The 20,087-nt window shown below is 41.4% G+C and overlaps 1 protein-coding gene across 2 annotated transcripts; it reads left to right on the forward strand.

The window, feature by feature from the left end:
* The first annotated feature begins 4,506 nt into the window (after positions 1-4,506).
* prpf3 (PRP3 pre-mRNA processing factor 3 homolog (yeast)) lies at positions 4,507-20,008 on the forward strand. Of its 2 annotated transcripts, XM_053621214.1 has the most exons (18): positions 4,507-5,105; positions 5,623-6,069; positions 6,618-6,773; positions 6,967-7,097; positions 7,282-7,437; positions 8,076-8,144; positions 9,815-10,086; positions 10,342-10,460; positions 11,078-11,265; positions 11,450-11,616; positions 11,917-11,999; positions 12,607-12,750; positions 12,856-12,955; positions 13,509-13,622; positions 14,193-14,311; positions 14,664-14,741; positions 15,180-15,241; positions 16,178-20,008. In XM_053621214.1, the coding sequence occupies exons 2-18, from the start codon at positions 6,009-6,011 to the stop codon at positions 16,325-16,327; spliced, it is 2,169 nt and encodes a 722-aa protein (XP_053477189.1). In that variant the 5' UTR covers positions 4,507-5,105; positions 5,623-6,008; the 3' UTR covers positions 16,328-20,008. The 2 variants fall into 2 exon arrangements, with proteins under 2 accessions (XP_053477189.1, XP_053477198.1); XM_053621223.1 differs by lacking the exon at positions 5,623-6,069 and having other exon boundaries at positions 4,509-5,105.
* The last annotated feature ends 79 nt before the right edge of the window (positions 20,009-20,087 follow it).

Below are 20,087 nucleotides of genomic sequence, written 5' to 3' on the forward strand. Positions count from 1 at the left end.
CCCCACAAATAAAATAAATAATCTTAGAAAATTGAGAATCATATACTTTGAAGGCTTTTTGTATTCAGTACCGTATAATATTGGCATAAGTCCATGTCCAGCCCAGTTGTGCACACAGAAGATCCAGGCTGAAGAGATATTCCCAGGCAGCAGGGCAGAGGTCATCACCATACCCAATTGTTCTTCTTGAACGTCAGACTGCTGTCCTCAAGAAGAGCCTTCAGTATACTGGTGATCATTTTTTGGATGTCGCCTGGAGGCCTCTGGCAGAAAATACCATTTTTCTTTAATACCCAAGTCAATAAAATGCTGTTTTCAACAATCTGGTGATAACTGAAAGTTGACAACCAATCAAATTGCAGATCTTCAAAATACTGAGGGAGTGCTATAAAAGCGCATTCTGTCATATTTTTTTAAAACCTCTGTTTATCAAACAGAATGAAAGTAGGAGTCATAGAAAAAGCAGGAGATGCACAAACCATGGACTTAAAAGCTGCCACTCAAAATGGCCACCAGGAAACCCCATGATTTTAAAATACAGTAGATATGCAAAAAAGATATACAACCCCAATTCCAAAAAAGTTGGGACATTGTGTAAAATGTAAATAAAAACAGAATGGAATAATTTGCAAGTCTCATAAACCCATATGTTATTGACAATAGAACACAGAAAACATATCAAATGTTTAAACTGAGGAAATGTACCATATTAAGGAAAAAATAAGGTAATTTTCAATTTGATGGCTGCAACACGTCTGAAAAAAGTTGGGATGGGGCAACAAAAGGCTTCCAGTAAACTAAAAAGAAACAGCTGGAGGAACATTTTGCAACTAATTAGGTTAATTGGCAACAGGTCAGTAAGATGATTTGGTATAAAAAGTGTATCTTAGAGAGGCGGAGTCTTTCAGAAGTGAAGATGGGCAGAGATTCACCAATCTGCGGAAAACTGCGTCTACAATATGTGGAACAATTTCAGAATATTGTTCATCAACGTAAAATCTCATCATCTACAGTACATAATATCATCAAAAGATTCCGAGAATCTGGAGAAATCTCTGTGTGCAAGGGACAAGGGTGAAAATTAATATTGCATGCCCGTGATCTTCGGGCCCTCAGGTGGCACTGCATTAAAACAGGAATGATTCTGTAATGGAAATCACTGCATGGGCTCAGAAACACCTCCAGAACTCATTGTGTGTGAACACAGTTCGCCGTGCCATCCATAAATGCTGGTTAAAACTCTATCATGCAAAGAAGAACCCATATGTGAACATGATCCAGAAACGCCACTGTGTTCTCTGGGCCAAAGCTCATTTAAAATGGACTGAGGCAAAGTGGAAAACTGTTCTGTGGTCAGACGAATCGAAATTCTTTTTGGAAACCATGGACGCCACGTCCTCTAAACTAAAGAGGACTAAAGAGGAGAGGGACCATCTGACTTTTTTTTATCAGCGCTCAGTTCAAAAGCCTTCATCTCTGATGGTATGGGAGTGCATTAGTACCTATGGAATGGGCAGCTTGCACATCTGGAAAGGCATCATCAATGCTGAAAGGTATATACAGGTTTTAGAGCAACATCTGCTTCCATCCAGATTCCATCCCATCTTTACTTCTGAGAGACTCCGCCTCTCTAAGATACTGTTTTTATGCCCAATCATGTTACTGACCCGTTGCCAATGAACCGAATTTCAGAAAAAAGGGTTTTTACCATATATATCCAGCAGAGGGCCATAGAGATCCATTCATTTTTTTGGAAATATTGACCCCAAACATCATGAGTGGACTTTTTTTTTTTTTTTTTACATACCTTCAGAACAACCGAATCAAGCCCTGTGTGTGTGTGTGTGTAGATAGATAATGTATAAAAATTGACAAAATTTTATGCCACTAAGATGAAGGGAACTATGTTTTTTAACCAAGGAAAGTTCGAATGGGGTCATATTGACCCAGAACACCGATAACACAGAAACCCAGAGTTATTGTAGGAAATTTAGAACTGTGTACATGTTTCCGTGACAGGAACCGGGTCGATTGGGACTTAGTTCTAGGAACCCTTGCTACTTCAGAGTCTTTCTGCAGTTCAGAAAGTATTAGGGGCAGGGTTCGAACCACACTGAGCAAGAGGAATTTGTGCCAGGAACAAGGAAAGGATGCAGAGCTGTTGAAGCTGGTGAGGGGCAGAGGCTGGCTTAATCAGACACGTACTTACTTTTCATTAGTTTAGAATTCCTAACTGGGTCACCTTTTTGATATTTGATCTGTAATTAAACTAGCTTAGCAACATTAACAAGCGCAACATCAAATGTTTGATTTGGATAAAATAGAAACCCAAATTGCTCCATTTGAGAAAACATAGTAATGCTGTTGATGGCACTCACAGCAACCTTCATGCTTGTCATTTTTGCGTGATAATCCTCTGGAGAAATAAACGACTTTATTCTTATTTCATGTGCAGTTTGAATGACCCTATCAATAAACATAAGGTGGGATCTGGGTAAATGCCAAGCGTGAATGTAAGTCATTGAAATGTAATCTAGCTCGTATTGTATTGGAGTGCTATCAAGAGCTGTAAGACATTAGTAGAGCAAACCATCTCATCCAAGCAATCCTTATTTACAGGTTTGAGGTCGTTTCTACTTTTAAGTTTTTTTCAGAATCATTTTTTATATCTGTTTGTTCACAAGTGTACATTGAAATAGGCGAATGAGCGGTGACTGCCCTTTATGTCACTGTTGGTTAATTTTCTCAACCTTCTGAATCTTTTTAAACTCCACATGTTTTTTAAACAACAAATTTATAGCATAAGTTCATTTTAATCCAAAACAAGTCTGTTAGTCTTATTATCTCAGAATATCGACTTATTATTGTCTCAAATGATTTGCAGAGTTTTTTGTGCAGTCGCAATTTCGAAATTGTTCTGCACTGCTTTTCACTGTGATGTTTGTTGGTAAATAAGACCTTTAGCTGTACTCATATTTTGATGCAAGTGAATTGAAGAGGACTTTGGCCGAATGCTCGTTGTGATGACGTCGCATGATGCACCCAAATCTGCGAAAGGTCTGTGGTCGAAAAGTTTCATCCTGGAGGGACTGATTATTGACTTTTCGACTGATATTGTCAGCGTCAAAACTTTCCTTTCCACAAGGGGGAAATGGGCCACCACAAGAATACTACAACGAACTGGGGCCTTCAGGACTGACGGCTGACATCACTCAGGGGTAGGGATGCACCGAATGTTCGGCAACCAAAATTATTCGGCCAAATAAGTGAAAAATTTGACCGAACAATGACGTGTTTGATGACGCGACCAAATAGCCTAGCAACCAGAGTGAGACACGCTAATGTCACGACCTCGATGAGGGGGCGCGCGCTCGCGTGCACGAGCTACGTGCACGAGCTACGTGCTCTTTGGATTTTTACTGTTGACACGTGCGTTTGTTTTGTTTCTGTTCCGGAGTATTCTGTCACGTCGTGAGACGTAAGGGAGTAGAGCATGGAAGCAGGTAAAGACGTATTTATTTAAGGGCAGGCAGACAAATCCAAATCGTAATCCAAAAAACTTAGTCAAGACAGGCAAAGGGACTAAATGAACTAATCTATAGTTTAAACTAACTAAATCTATCACAGTACATAACATTAACAACGTATCTAACTATACCATATCTACTCTAATACTCCGTGAGGTGTACAGGGACTCGAGCGGTATATATCCCCAATATAATCAGCCGTATAGAACCGAATAGAACCATTTATCGCACTCTTGTCAATGCACTTTTTAATGCACTTTTTAGTTGTAGGCTACAGAGTGTTCCATTCTTTCAGCAGTCAGTTATAGGCCTAACATCGGCTATTCAAGGGGGGCTCAAAGATGCTACAATATTTTTATTTTACTCATTTATTTATTTAAAGTTATATTGTGCCTTGTTGGTAGCCTATGCCTGCTGGAATGAAAAAAAAATGTTCAGTGTTAAATACATATTTTGAAATTATAGTTTTTGTAATTGATTTTTTTCTTTGAAAAGCAAGACAAACTAGTAAAAAGCACATTTTGACTATTTCATTTATGCAATGGTGAAAAAAAAAAGGTAAAATAAATGGAAAAAACACGAAAAAACATGTTCGGTATTCGGATTCGGCCAAGTTTGTCATTATATTCCGTTTCGGCCAAGAATTTTCATTTCGGTGCATCCCCTACTCAGGGGCTGTAGCGGTGATTGTTAAAACCATAGTGAAGCGTGCATAGTCACGAATATACACTATATGGCCAAAAGTTTGCAGACACCTGACCATCGCACCCATATGTAGCTCTTCCACAAACTGTTGCCATAAAGTTGGTGGCATACAATTGTAAAGCATGGCTTTGTACGCCGTAGCATTACAATTTCCGAACATGTTCCAGCACGACCCTGTGTGCAAAGTGAGGATCATGAAGACCTCACTTCTTCATGATACCAACACCAGGGCCCGACCTCACGAATGCTGAACGGGAACAGAGTTCAGCTCCAAAATCTAGTTGTTATAACAGCAAAGGGACTGGATCTGGAATGGGATGTTCAACAAGCACACATGGCTGAGATAGTCAGGTACCCACAAACTGCAGAACTGTTTTCATTTTTTTTTTCTGTGTGTATGTGTGTGTCACGGAAGCAGTTAGTCCTTTATACTTCCGGTTTCTTCATTTTACCAACAGGACTGTAGGCGGCAGCACTAACATCACTTCCTTATTTTTAATTTTATTTTATTTTTAAAAAATAATAATTTGACTGTAACGGAAGCAGTTAGTCCTTTATACTTCCGGTTTCTTCATTTTACCACCAGGACAGCAGGCGACAGCACTAATATAACTTCCTTAGGTTTTTTAGTTATTTATTTATTTATTTTACTGTGACGGAAGCAGTTGGTCCTTTGTACTTCCGGTTTCTTTCTGCAGTGCCTGAACGTTTTTTGGACGCCGCGCGAACCTAGAAAGTTCGCTAAATCTGTTTGTGCCTTATTGTTATTTTTTTTCACTCAGAATTGCGTTCTGTAAACGCTTATTAATCCACGAAGCTGATATCTGAGGAAGAGGATTCGTTTGGCGTTAAGACTGGGACGGAAATTAGCTGGTAAGTTTCCGCGAGCGTTTAAATCTAAAGGCAGCGTTAGCTAGCAACTTAGTTTAGCATCAAAACGTAACGTCTGTTTACTCGAGTATGATAAAACAGTCGGGGCGGGGCTAAATAACGTTACAATTACTATGCCGTGGGCAGTATGCAAATTAGGTGGTGTGTTTACAGCGGGCATTCACACTTGTATACAAACACTGTAATATACATGTATACAACTGCATCTCAAAAGCATTAGGATATCATGGAAAAGTTCTTCCACCCCCGCGTAACTCAAATCCCCCCGTAAATCAAACATCCAGTATCTCAGAATATCAGAATAAACACCTTATAATACAGAAATGTCGACCTTCTGAGAAGTATGTTCATTTATGTGCTTAATCCTTACTTTATAAATGCGGTGTGGCATGGAGGTGATCAGACTGTAGCACTGCTGAGGTGTTTGTTCTGGAAGCCTGGGTTTCTTTGATAGTGGTCTTCAGCTCATCTGTATTGTTGGGTCTGGTGTCTCTCGTAGATTTTCTATGGGGTTCAGGTCAGGCGAGTCGGCTGGCCAATCAAGCACAGTAATACCACGGTGAGCAAACCAGTTACTACAAGTTTTGGCACTGTGGGCAGGTGCCAAGTCCTGCTGGAAAAGGAAATCAGCATCTCCATAAAGCTCGTCAGCAGATGGAAGCATGAAGTGCTCTAAAATCTCTGGGTAGACGCTGCATCGACTCTCGACTTGAGAAAACACACTGGACCAACACCAGCAGATGACATGGCACCTAAAATCATCACTGACTGTGGAAACTTCACACTGGACTTCAAGCAGCTTGGATTCTGTTCCTCTCCACTCTTCCTCCAGCCTCTGGGACCTTGATTTCCAAATGAAACGCACCATTTACTTCCATTTTCCCCATGATTGTGGTTGTGTACTGGAACCAGACTGAGAGATTAAAGGCTCAAGAAACCTTTGCAGGTGTTTTGAGTTCATTCGCCAGTTAGAGCTCTTCTCAGGTCGACATTTCTCTATTAAAAATTCTTTATTCGAATAGTTTAAGATACTGTATTTTTTATTTCCGTGAGCTGTAAGCCATACTCGTCAAGATGCAAACTCAAACAAACAAAAAGGCTTGAAATATTTCGCTTCAACGCATCTAGAATATATGAACGCTCCAGTTTTTGAATTATGCCTCTGCTTACAGAGAAAAGACAGGAAATTAGCATTTGCACCGTTCTGGGGAAAAGACTGATCGGTTAGATGTATGTTGGGGTAGTAATTCATACTGTATCTGGTGATATAATCAGAGTAAACGCCGCTGGATGTTGTGGCAGTGTCACATCATGTAGAGACGGTCAATAGGGATTTAAAAACATGTTAGTCAAAAGCAGCAAAACGAAGCCAGTGCAAAACATAACAATGGGCTTACTTATAGCCGTAAACTATTCATTCGAATGTAACTGTTGTGAGCAGAAAGAAATGGTCAACACGCATCTAAAAAATTCTTTTTCCTCACCCCCCTTCAGATCTCCCCAGCATGTCTTTGCCCAAGCGGGAGGTGGAGGAGCTGCGTCCCTGGGTGGAGCGCACCGTGAAGAAGGTGCTGGGTTTCTCGGAACCCACTGTGGTCACTGCGGCCCTGCACTGCTTAGGGAAAGGTCTGGACAAAAGGAAGACAACAGGTACAAGCACACATCTTTTGCATTATCTAAAATTCACAGTGTGGTGGGGACAGTACCAAGTCCAATACGGATTAACCCGGCGAAGTTGGGTTAGGATGTCAACCCTGTGTGTGCGTCATCGTTGTGCAGCACATAGTGTGGTTCTGGGTTTTAGTCGAGATAATTGTGTGACTCAGCTCTCTGTGTGTCTCAGACCAGCTGAGACCGTTTCTGGACGAGTCGGCAGGCAGCTTCGTAGAGCGGCTGTTCGAGGCGCTGGAAGAGAGCAGGAGTTCCCGGGGCAACAAAGGCACAGCCGAGAAAAACCGCAAGAGAGAGCTGAAGGTCAGTCTTACCCTCACTCACATGGATGTTGAGGTTCCGTGAGCTTCTGTTACATCAAAGCATGCATTTAAAACAGCTTGTGACCTTAGTTCACTCGCGAGAGCCGTGTTGTCAGTCAGCATCACATATTTACAGCACGAAAATGTCACTAAAGCCACCTAGCTCACTCATCGACTCTCTACAGGATGTGTTCGGCGATGAGGTGGAGGCACACAAAGATCTAGAAGGTGGTGAATCTGCGGCGAAGAGGAAGAGAGTACCCCGATTCGAGGAGGTCGAAGAGCCAGAAGTTCTTCCCGGACCTCCTGTGGAAAGTCCTGGCATGCTCACCAAGATGCAAGTGTGTACATTTAACATTCATTTCGCTCGAAAAGCCTTAACATTCACAGTGTCACAGCATTCAAACACTACAAGCTATGCAACTACAGCTTGCGCAGTCATCTCTGTAGGTTATATAAAGCAATAACGCAGCATATAGAAAGCGCAGCATATAGAAAGCGCAGCATATAGAAAACGCAGCACGCGTTCTTGGTTTCAGACAAGCGGCTTTTTTGACACAGGAACCAAAGTGTAGGCTGAGAACCATCGCTTTTGTGGTGGAAAGGTGCGTAACAGTTCCAGTTAAAGCACTGGCGTCATGTCTAGGAGGAAAAGCAGCATAAGCGGACGCGTCCAAATTCCGCTGTAGCGATATGTTGACGTCCCGGTGATGACCTTGTTTGCCGGGTACACTGCAGAATATTTCTCAGCCTCAAAATTGCACAACAATCAGTAAACAAGGGTGCGTTGTGAGTTTTTCTAGCACAGAGTGGTTACTGTAAATCCCCATATACTCTGTATATACACACACACTGTTAATGCATGGTCGACGTAGAAAAGGTTTCCCTTCCCCATTGTGACTTGTGCAACTGAAAAAGTAGCGTAATTGCATAACTTTTTTACGTTTTCTTAACAAATCATGACCTGTTTCTCCTGCAGATAAAACAGATGATGGAAACAGCCACGCGTCAGATCGAAGAGCGAAAGAAGCAGCTTAGTATCACTCAGGTAACGATTTCAAAGAGCCGGGGGGGGTGTATTTAAATAAGATCTACAGCGGATATAAAAAGTTTACACACACCCTGTTAAAATGGCAGGTTATTGTGATTAAGTTAATTCATGTCAGAACCTTTTTCATCTTTATTGTGAAATTGGAACATATAAATATCAAGTGAGAAACACCCAGAAAAAAAAAATTTCCAGTCCCCAGCTTGCTTAAGTGTGCACACCCTTTTATAATTAGGAAAGTGTCTGTGTTCAGAATCAACCGGTCACATTCAAACTTGTGTTAAATATTAATTAGTATACACCTGCCATCAATTAAAGTGACTGATTAACCCCAAATAAAGTCTAGCTGTTCCTATAGGATTTTCCTGACATCTTTGTAACATCCAATTGGAAAAGCCATGGGCCACAAAGAGCTTACAAAGCAGGTACGGGATCTCATTGTTGAAAAATATCAAACCGGAGAGGGTTAGAAAAAAATTCCAAGGCATTGGATATACCATGGAACACGGTAAAGGTCAACAAATGGAGAAAATATGGCACGACAGTGACATAGAACAGGACGTCCATATACAATTGGTTAGTTCAGGAGAAAACTGGGCAGGGAGGCTGCCAAGAGGCCTGCAACTTTAAGCGAATTGCAGCAGTTTCTGGCAAGTACTGGTTGCTCCCGATACATGACGACAGTCTCCTCGAATTCTTCGTATCTCAGGGGTATGGGGTAGGAGGGCAAGACCGAAGCCTTTTTTGACCGAAAAAATAAATAAAAAATTCTTTAAATCTCCCAAAATCATGTGGAATGTGTTTATGGCCTGATGAGACCAAAGTTTAACTTTTTGTCCATGGTACCAAAAGATATGTTTTGCCCAAAAAAAAAACAAAGAACACTGTCTGCACAGTGAAGCATGGTGGCGGTAGCGTCATACTACGGGGCTGTTTTTTTTTTTTTCAGCCGGAACCGCGGCTTTAATCAGGGTGGAAGGAATAATGAATAGCAATTTTTAGGCTTCTGCTGAAACTTAAGATAAAGAGGAATTTTGCATTTCAGCATGACAATGACGCAAAACAAATCTGCTGATCAACAAAAGAACAGCTTCACCGAATCAAGTTCAAGGTTTTGGAATGGCCCAGCTAGAGTCTGGACCTTAATCCAAACATAAATCTGTGGGGGGACCTGAAGAGGGCTGTGCACAGGAGATGCCCGGCCAATCTGACTGATTTAGAATGCTTGTGCAAGAAAGACTGGCAAAATATTGCTAAGTCAAGACGTGGCACGCTGATTGATTCTTACTGTGAAAAAATCTAAAGGTGCTTCAGTTAAGCATTAGTTTAGGGGTGTGCACACTTATGCAACCAGGTTATTGTACTTTTTTTTTTTTTTTCTCCCGCACAAGTAATTCTTATTGTTTTTCTCCTTAATTAATAAGTTAAAATTTCACAATAAAGGTAGAAAAGGCTCTGACATGATTTATCTTGGTTTCATTTTTATTTTTTTACATCACAAAAACCTGCCATTTTAACAGGGGTGTGTAGAATTTTATTTATTTTTATTTAATTTTTTTGATCCACTGTAGATTCATTCCTCTTGTCAAGTCGTTTGTGTTAATGACTTCACGAACCACTTCACTTGCCTGCTGTATGGAATCAAATGTAACTCTAGTTTTAATCTCTAGCCCAGACTGCCCCTGCCTACCCCCCAGCCAGCAGCGTCCAGCATGCGCCCTCTCCTGCCTCCTGCTCCAGGCCCAGCTCAGTCCATTGCCCCGTCACAGGCTGCCAGCTTCATGAACGACGCCATCGAGAAGGCACGCAAAGCTGCTGAGCTCCAGGCCAAGATCCAGTCCACGCTGGCCATGAAGCCGGGCATCCTGGGAGCCATGAACAACACGGGGCCACACAACCTTGTGGCGCTTGCTAACCTGCATGCCATGGGCATTGCACCGCCGTGAGTGTAGCAGCGAATCTACATGCACACACAAGCGCGTGTTCCCTAGATCAGGGTGCTTTATGAAAAATCTGTCCGAACCCTGCTAGATAAAAGCAATGCTTGTTTTAAGGTTTATTAATATTTGATTGTTTAACGTAACGTTCATTCTTAATGTTGGGTTTATTGAGTGTAAGTCATTTGTGCACCTACGTGGTTCTGATCATGGTTTGTGCTCACACTACACGCTGAGTGTGTATGTTTGTGCCTTTACAGTAAAGTGGAGGCCCGTGAGATCACCAAGCCGACGCCGCTCATTCTGGACGAGCTTGGGAGAACCGTCGACGCCAGTGGAAAGGAGGTGGAGCTCACGCACCGCATGCCCACTCTGAAAGGTAACCCTGAAACCTAGTCACCCATCAGCCCTGTTTCTGCTAAAGGTCCCCGAACCTCTTGAGGGACTACACAGTTTGGAACTTTTTCTTAAGGAGAGTTCCCCTGAGGTCCCCCTGAACCGCAGGAACCACGACTTTTACGTTGTGTATGACAGATACAGGATTTCGGGCTGAGATTACAGCAGTGGCATGCCGTAGCATGAGCATAACGTAGTTACGCACCAGATTTAACCTGCGTTATGCCACTGTTATAATTCACGCTTTAGCAACGACGACTTGGTGGCACTTATTTATATACGGCTCGCCGATACATTCTTAACAAACTGCCGAAACTGGGTTAGGGTTTACGGTTTACTAGTGTGTACTCTGAAGATAAGGTCGCTGAAATTAAAATCAACCCTCGTTCGTGTGGAGGAAAATTCGCCTGCGGTTTGAGAAGTGCTGTCGTCACAGATGATCTTTTCAGAATAACGTTTCAGGTGACAGTAAACGCTATTTACAACAGCAGTGGCAGTCAGATTGTTTTATTTATTTATTTATTTGGTTTTGCAAAATTAATTTGTAAAGATACCTGATTTTCTCTCCCTTTCCCTCTCGCTCTCTCTCTCTCTCTCTAGCTAATATCAGAGCAGTTAAGCGAGAACAGTTTAAGCAGCAGCTGAAGGAAAAGCCCAGCGATGACCTCGAGTCCACGTCCTTCTTCGACCCCAGGATGGCCATGCCTCAGCCACAGAGACAGAGGAAGGCGTTTAGGTTCCACGAAAAGGGCCGCTTTGAGAAAATAGGCCAGCGGATACGCACCAAGGTGACAATAACCTTTTGTCCTCTACCAACTGAAATATATTTTTTATATATAATTGTCATATTATCTATGTGTAATACATACAGTATAAGGTGTAGAAAAGGATATGAAGGACGATGATGGTTGGTGTTTTAGTCAGAGTATGTTTTTGGCTCATGTTATTGACCCTCCTTCTGTTCTCCATCAGGCTCAGCTGGAGAGGTTGCAGATGGAGATTGCACAGGCCGCCAAAAAGACTGGCATCCAGGCATCAACCAAACTGGCTCTGATCGCCCCTAAGAAGGAGCTTGGTGAGGGTGACGTGCCTTCCATAGAGTGGTGGGACTCCTTCATCCTGCCCAACAACATAGAAATGTAAGAAGGAAAGCAGCTTAAGAATGAGTGCAGTAAATCTGTGTTGACGTTAGAAAGTCCCCAGCGCTTTAGAATGATTGACCCGTACTAAGCCCTGGCCCTCTTGGTTACTCTTGCCACGTCCGTCACACGTCAAACTGAATTTTTCAGTAAGAAGAATGAAAGATTTACATTCTCATAATATCACACCCTCGTAGTGTTATGTTCTAATGTGAACGTAGATGTTCTGCAACAGAAAATTTCTGAAATTTATTTATTTTTTTTGTCTTCTGAGATTTTGTCTCCTTTTGTCTCTCTTAGCTCTGCTCATCCTGTATTTGATAACCTGGACTTCCATGGAATCACCAATCTGGTGGAACACCCTGCCCAAATGGCCCCTCCAGGTATTCTGAGCATTGGCCACAGTTTTCCAGAACTTGTTAGTTTAAAAATAATCAAGCTTGTAATTTGAAATTTATCACGAAAGTCGCAAGTAGAGCTAAATAAAACGTGATTTAGTAGGCATAATGCTCAGTAGGTTATTCATTTTGGGATCTGTATTGACGAGTACCAAAAACATGTATTCATACTCTGCTTAAAACGTTTTTAAAAAATAAGCTATCGCTGCATTCCTAGGTTGTATAATTTTTTTTTTTTTTTTTTTTAAATGCATAACTACTGATAGTGCTTGTTCTATTTTTTTTCATCAAATATATGCCAATTTATTATTCAGCTGCATTTTTAATAGTAAACTTTTTTTTTTTTTAAGTGAATAAATATTTCATGTAATTATTTAAACAGTCTTAGACAGTTCTGTGTTTCGTGGAGCTCTTGTCAAAATCCCATAGATGCTGTTTCACATTCCTGATTTAAAAAAAAATATATATTACACACACACACACACACACACACAGGATTGTCGTCCTGTATAATCGGTTATCGGCACACGCTTGGGTCTAATTTGTAGTGCTCGGATACCAGCTAATGTTTCTGTCTCTGATTCTATCTCAGTGGACATGGACAAGCCGGTGACTCTGGGTGTGTATTTGACGAAGAAGGAGCAGAAGAAGCTGAGGCGGCAGACACGGCGTGAGGGACAGAAGGAGCTGCAGGAAAAGGTCCGACTCGGCCTCATGCCCCCTCCGGAACCCAAAGGTAAAGCAGGGGAATACCCAACAACCTGCATGCTGACGTTCTTATTCTTTACATTGATTTAAGATAAAATGGGTTTCTTCACCATGTATGTGTTTTTCTGTGCAGTGCGGATCTCTAATCTGATGCGTGTGCTGGGTACGGAAGCGGTGCAGGATCCCACGAAAGTGGAGGCCCACGTCCGAGCGCAGATGGCCAAGAGACAAAAGTGAGTGCCACCTGCACTGTTGTATAATGATTTTCTGGTAAGGGTTTGTTTAGGGAGGGGCGCACGGTGGCTTAGTGGTTAGCACGTTCGCCTCACACCTCCAGGGTCGGGGGTTCGATTCCCACCGTGGCCCTGTGTGTGTGGGGATGTGTGGAGTTTGCATGTTCTCCCCGTGCTGCGGGGGTTTTCTCCGGGTACTCCGGTTTCCTCCCCCAGTCCAAAGACATGCATGTCCAAAGTGTCCGTAGTGTATGAATGGTGTGTGAGTGTGTATGTGATTGTGCCCTGCGATGGATTGGCACCCTGTGCAGGGTGTACCCCGCCTTGTGCCCGATGCTCCCTGGGATAGGCTCCAGGTTCCCCGTGACCCTGAAAGCGGTAGAAGGTTTGTTTAGGGACAGATGTTTTGTAGACCTAACCTAGGAGTCACCATGGTTAACATAGCACTGATCTACGGCAACATCATTATACAGAAAATAGTTATTCAAATGAAATTGAATGAAATGAAAAATATGATCGTTCCTGTTAATTTTTTTCCTGTGTGTGTATGCAGAGCCCATGAGGAGGCAAATGCAGCACGCAAACTAACAGCAGAGCAAAGGAAAGAGAAGAAAGTGAAGAAGCTGAAGGAAGATCTGAGTCATGGTGTTCACATCGCTGTCTACAGGTAACACATTTATACACACTGTTGTATTTTATCAGTAATAGGAGTCTGTTGCAGCGCAGCATCGTGATTAGCCGATTGCAGGTTTTGCACTTTAAAGATAACGATGGGGTCAGTGATTTTGAAGTTAGCGCGTATACCCTGCTGAATATATTACGATTGAATATCCTGCGTTGTTGAATTGTGAAGTATCGTGATAGTGTGCGTATATTTTTAGTCATTTTCAAACCAGCTGAATTATGCTTTAAAAAAAAAACCCCAGTGACATCACTTTCTTGATGTCGCACTTTTACTGATGGGGTTGAGAAAGATGAGGTTCAGGTTGTAATCATTTATTTATTTATTGTATTTTGAAATGTTTCAGATTCATAGCGGTGTTTGTGCTGATTTAAAAAAAAAAAAAAAACACTAATGCATCGGGGGTTAATTGTATTATTTATTTGTTTGTTTGTTTGTTTGTTTATTTATTTATTTATTAGGAGTTTGAAACCTGAGAAAAGTGAATGTTTCGCAAATTAAAAAAAAAAAAGAAGTCGCCATGCAAGATTTTAGCCTTTTGGTGTTTGTTCTCAGGATCCGAAACCTGCACAACCCGGCCAAGAAGTTCAAAGTGGAAGCCAACGCAAATCAGCTGTATCTGACCGGCACCGTGGTGCTGCACAAAGACGTCAACATTGTCGTGGTGGAAGGAGGTGAGAGAGAGAGCGGGAGTCCACAGTCATCAAACTGCTGCTTTATCATGCGTTTGTCAGGTTTCCCTCACAACACATCCAGAAGGGTTCTATTCCTCTTATACCACAGCTACTTGCCAGTTGTAGGCCTTCTTGTAGGGGACTCTTACAAAGTGCTGACACTTGTATGACATCATCTCCCATACAAGACCGTGTGAACGAGCAGTTAGTATAGACACAATAACGTGTTGGGTCAAGCACGTTCACGTGTAAACCTGCGGATTCTGTGAATACTAATGTTGCAATAGAGGACAAACGAATTGCTGTCGTCATTCGTATTTGTGTCCGGCACTAAAATGTCGTTTCCTTACAGGACCCAAATCACAGAAGAAGTTTAAGAGGTTGATGCTGAACAGGATTAAATGGGCGGAGCCTAGCTCAAAGAGGGATGGTAAGAGAAGTCATGTTCCTATGTAAAAATAAAGAAAGTACTTAAGTCATGGGAAGAATACTATCACAAGTTAACAAAAGTTGGCTGGTCCAAAGTGATTTTATGAATGCATGATTAAACGCCTGCTTAACACTTATGTTTACCAGGGTTCCACCCCCCCCCCCCCCCAACCCTCTTTTAAAGTAAACTATTTTAATTATGCAATCGGTTTACTAAATATTATCTCAAAAGTAGCCTCTCGTTGTGTATTAATTTTAGCCATGGCCCAATCACAGCGAGTTATTTATGTAAATAAATTCTGTTATGATGTATCTAAGTCAGAGGTGACATTTTCTGAGTGTTGCTGCAAAAACACAAGAACTGTTGGGGTTTTTTTTTTTTTTTTTTTAAATAAAACAGCCGCAGGCTCTAACATCTGACCCCTTGTGTTCCGCTCAGACCCTGATGGCTCGGACGACGAGGGATCGAAGAAGCCCAACAAGTGCACTCTTGTTTGGGAGGTAAGCACCTGGGCGAATTTTTGTACGCGATGGACGCTCCATATAATCTAAGACAAAGTATATATCGTTTAGAGCTGCAACAACTATTCGATAAAATTGATAATAGTCGATTATGAAAATCGTCGTCAACGAATCTCATTGTGGATTAGTCGGTCTGCGCGTGGCACGGGGGAGATTTACTCATTACGTTACTTCTGTTCAGAAAATACGCTTCGTAGAGTAAATACTAAATTTGTGTCCCGAATGAAGTACTCTACACTTACACTATGCACTCTGCACTACCATCTAGTGTGTGGATTTTGGAAAGGTAATATCTTCTCAAATGGAACACGAGCGGTGTTTTTACTAATTGGAAGTAAAAGCCACTTCCTACCCACTAGCTTTAGCCTAATGTCCAGAATCACTGTCAATGACTTTATTCAGTTTACTGTTTATAGCCTTAGTTATATACTTAGTTTATTTTATATATAAGTATTTATGCATTATTTTTTATGGATGCACAAAAAGCACTGAATGAAACAACTACAGTCCTAAATGAATACTATATATTCTGATGTGTGTATTGGGTTCTTTAAGTCTTATATAATTGGACAAACAGTTGTGTAAAGTTTTAGTCTGAAGTTTGTATTTGTAACGCTCAGTTTGCAGACTTTATTTTAAATAAACGAAAAAATGGTACTGAAAGACCCCCCCCCCCCCCCCCCCCCGAATAATAGAAAAAAATAATCGGCCCACTTATCGATTATGAAAATAATCATTATTTGCAGCCTTAATATCGTTGAAAGTTTTCGGAAGGCGTTATTACATGTTTGATGAGCAAACGATGCTCGAGAAACTGTACCCACTTGAACGACTCGATTTGATCTGTGATTTAGTGTGTGTCGAAGAAAATTAGACACCGATGGTCCTCTCTCTCCCTCCCTCTCCATGTCACAGGGCACAGCGATGGAGCGCAGCTTCGGTGACATGAAGTTCAAGCAGTGCCCCACGGAGAACATGGCGCGCGAGCACTTCAAGAAGCATGGTGCAGAGCACTACTGGGACCTGGCCCTGAGTGAGAGCGTGCTGGAGACGGCTGACGACTGAGAGAGAGGGAGAGGACGCGTATGTGATGTGGTCCGAGTGACACAGGCAGCCATGTTTTGGCTCGTTATAGAAGGAGAGAAGCGGACTGGATTGAATCTAACGTGCTTCAGCCTGGCAGTCGTGTGTGAGTGTGTGTGTGTGTGTGTGCGCGCGCTCGCGTCTGTTTTGATGATCTGCACTGCTGCTACTCGTGGATATCGGTTTCCTGTGATCATGGCAGGACGTTTGCAATAGAGAATCTAGCGCAAGGACACGTTTCTCCCGTGACTTGTGCAGAACGTTGAAGACGGCTGCTTTGATTCCATCGTTCCATGGACATAGGATCCTTTATAGCCAAAGTGTAACTTTTTTTTTTTTTTTTTTTGATTTCCCGTCCCTTTTTTTTTTCCTTTTTTTTTTTTTTTTATTGTTAAGTGGATGTGAGATTATTCACCTGCTGGTCTCTTTAGCTGTGTACCCAGGCTGTTACCAACTGCACACACTGATTGATTTGATTGATTAAAGCTTTGGAGGGAAAACAGTTGTTGTTCCTCGAGGTATCAAAGATTTAATTCAGTTTATCGATTTGCTCAACACGGACCACAAGAGGATCAAATCAGCCCCTTTCCTTTGATGCGACTTGTGTTCAGGGTTTCATACTGTAGCGTTAGGCTGTACAATGTGGCTGTTAAAGAACGTACTAGTCGAACTGATTAATCCGAGTCACTAAAGAATCGTCTCGGGAGAAAAGAAATAAATAAAAAAATCTCCCAAGACGTTCATGCAGATTATAGGAAAGTGCAATTAAGAGAGCATTCAGTAGATCAGTAATTAAATACTAATCAAGATACTGATATGTAAGGCTATTGAAATGTTTCTGAATTCAGGTTAAAGTTTTTTTGTTTTGTTTTTTTAAATCACTTACGTCAGTCGAGCAACCCCTTAAACCAGTGACCATGGCTTTGTGCCTTGTGTGTCAGGTAGAGTTTATAATCCCAGAAGCAACCATTAGCAACGTTTCCTGTCAAACATAAACCACTCTGATTGGCTGTACCTCAACCTAATAGAGCAAAAACTGATCTGTATAATAATTTGTGCCAGGTGGAAAAAAGTTCCGCATTGAAACATCAAACAGACATTACGCCTCATTTATCAATCTTTTAATAAAGCTGTATAAATGTTTGCAGAAATCTAACAGGACGGTTCTGATTTTCCTTCGAATTCACATGTGTACGTTGTTCTACGCGCACACAAAATTCAACATTGTTCTTTTTATCTGGACGACTAACCTTATTCATCTTCATTTGTGGTTTTTGTGTGATGGAAGTATTTGGACACCTGTTATTTTTGTTGTTTTGATATCATTTCCAATGCATGTATCCACTTCAAATTTATACACGTTATGAGTTTGTACTTTATAAATTGGAACAAAAAAAAAGTATTCAGACACCACAGATTGACTACGTTAGTACTTTGCTGCAAGTCTCTTGCTGGAAGTTTCAGCTATGAGATGTCTGCGGTAAGAAGTAATTAGCATTAAACAACCCCTGGCAGAAATTATGGAATCGCCACCCTTGGAGGATGCTCAATTTGTAGCAAATAAAAAAAATCACGCACATGGCACGAAACAATTTTTCTTTAATGTTAACTGAACATTCTGCCTTCATGAAACATACCTCAAAAAAGTTAACTGTAATTATTTTAATTAATGGCATTTTGTTTTTTCTTAAATAATTTATGAAAAATTAAAGCATCATCTTGGAATTTGCATTTGTAAAACAAATACCAGCACTAATCATGCAAGTCTAAACATGCTAATTACTCTGCAGTTAAAAGAAAGTGTTTGCAGACCTTAACCTTGGACTTTTTGAAAGGAAACGTGACCCCAACAAGAGAGTCGTCAACTGAAACAATGGAAAGGATTATAAAACTCCTTCGAGAAGGAAATCCAACATGGAGTGTGGCAAAAGATGACCATTGTTCCCGGTCAGCTGTGTCTAAAATTTGGTGCAAGTGTAAACAAGATGGGAACGGTTATAAAAGAAAAACATCAAAGCGTTAGGATAGAAAACTCAAAGCAGTTCGCCTGGAAAATAGAAAGTGCACAACAAAACAAATGAGCTGAAACAGGAGGCAGTGTTCTTACAGTGGAACTGCTGAATGAAATGGGATCTACGTAATGAAAAGCCTACGGAAAACCAGCACTAACACTTAAACAGAAGAAAACAAGGTTAGAGTGGGCTAAAGAGGAGAAATCATGGAGTGTGGAGGATCAGATGAAAGAGAGATTCAGTGAGGAATCACGAATCTCCGTTGGCCAAGGAGACGATGCTGGAACTTTTGTCTGGTGCCGTTGTAATGAAACATGTAAAGATGACTTCCTGAAGAAAACAACCAAATTTCCCTACTCGTTTACAGTATGATATGGGGTTTCATGTCAGGTAAAGGACCAGGAGAGACCTCAACAGAAAATGCACAGATGTATGTTGAATTTTTGGACCCTTTTTTTTTTTCCTCATTCATTGATAGATTTGGTGATGAAGTCATTTTTCAGGATGATGATGCCAATCTTGCTACAGAGCAAAGAGTGTTGAAGCTTATCTTGAGGAAAGGCAGATCATCTCAACGACCTGGCCAGCAAACAGTCCAGATCTCAATCCAACTGAAACTTTATGGTGGAAATTTAAATTAAATTGGTCCATGACAAGGCTTCATCCTGTAAAGCTGATCTGTCCACCGTTATCTGAGAAAGTTGGAACCAGTTTGATGGAGAAGATTGTTTTTCATTAGTGAAGTCCACACCTCAAAGAATTCAGGCCGCCATAAAAGCCTGACGAGGAGCGACACAGTACGAATTGTGATTTTTTAAAATTTTTTTTTTTGTTGATTATTCCTTAATTTTTTTCCTTTACTTGATATGGGGGGAAAAAATATGCCATTAATTAAAACAGTTTAATTTGTTTGAGGTATTGTTGACGAAGCCAGAATGTTCAGCTATTAACCAAAATTGTTTTGTATCTCATCTGTGATTTGTTTATTTGCTATGAAGTAAAAACTCCGGGTGAGCATCCTCGAAGTGTGGTCATTCCATCATTTTTGCCAGGGGTTGTATTTCAATTTTGGCCCATTCATCTTGGCAAATCGTCTTCAATTCCCCAAGGTTACGAGGGTCCCTCTGATGGACTTCCATCATTTTTCAATGGGATTCATGTCAGGAGATTGGCTAGGTTGCCAAACTTTTCCAGGACAAGGCCCCCCAAATGGCATTAACATTTGACCGAGGCCCCCCTTTTGCAAGATGTCTTTAAAACACATTAAAAATACAGACTTCTGAATATATCCCCCTTTTTTTAAAAAATTAATAACTACATCTTGCATCATTACATTAGATTAGGAATTGATTGTGTGTGTGTGGATCATGAAAATCATGTATTTATTTATTTTTCACACCAAATTGTTGAGGCCCCCCAGGCGCCCCCTGGCGGCCCCCACTTTGAAAACCACTGGGCTAGGCCATTGGTTAACCACTAGCCCAGTGGAAAACCACTGGGCTAGGCCATTGACCACAAACCTTTGTTTGTGGTCATCTTGTTGAAATGTCTGTTTTCCCCAGATTCGTTTATTTTTAGCAGGTGAGATTAAATCTTCTGTTATAACCCGCTAGCTTTGGGATGGGAAGTTATTTTGTGTGCAGGTCTGGACTCCTGCCCAGAGTTTCCAGCCTGCCCTAGCCTGCCTTGCTCCCGCCTCCCAGGACGACATCACTGAGCGCGCGACCATA

The sequence above is a fragment of the Ictalurus furcatus genome, chromosome 1, assembly GCF_023375685.1.
Source record: "Ictalurus furcatus strain D&B chromosome 1, Billie_1.0, whole genome shotgun sequence".
Taxonomy (NCBI): Eukaryota; Metazoa; Chordata; class Actinopteri; order Siluriformes; family Ictaluridae; genus Ictalurus; species Ictalurus furcatus.

Coding starts and splice junctions, on each gene's coding strand:
- prpf3 (XM_053621214.1), top strand. CDS start 6,009: ATGATTGTGGTTGTGTACTGGAACCAGACTGAGAGATTAAAGGCTCAA. Junction 13,623..14,192: donor GTTCACATCGCTGTCTACAG/GTAACACATTTA, acceptor GTTTGTTCTCAG/GATCCGAAACCTGCACAACC. Junction 15,242..16,177: donor AGTGCACTCTTGTTTGGGAG/GTAAGCACCTGG, acceptor TCCATGTCACAG/GGCACAGCGATGGAGCGCAG.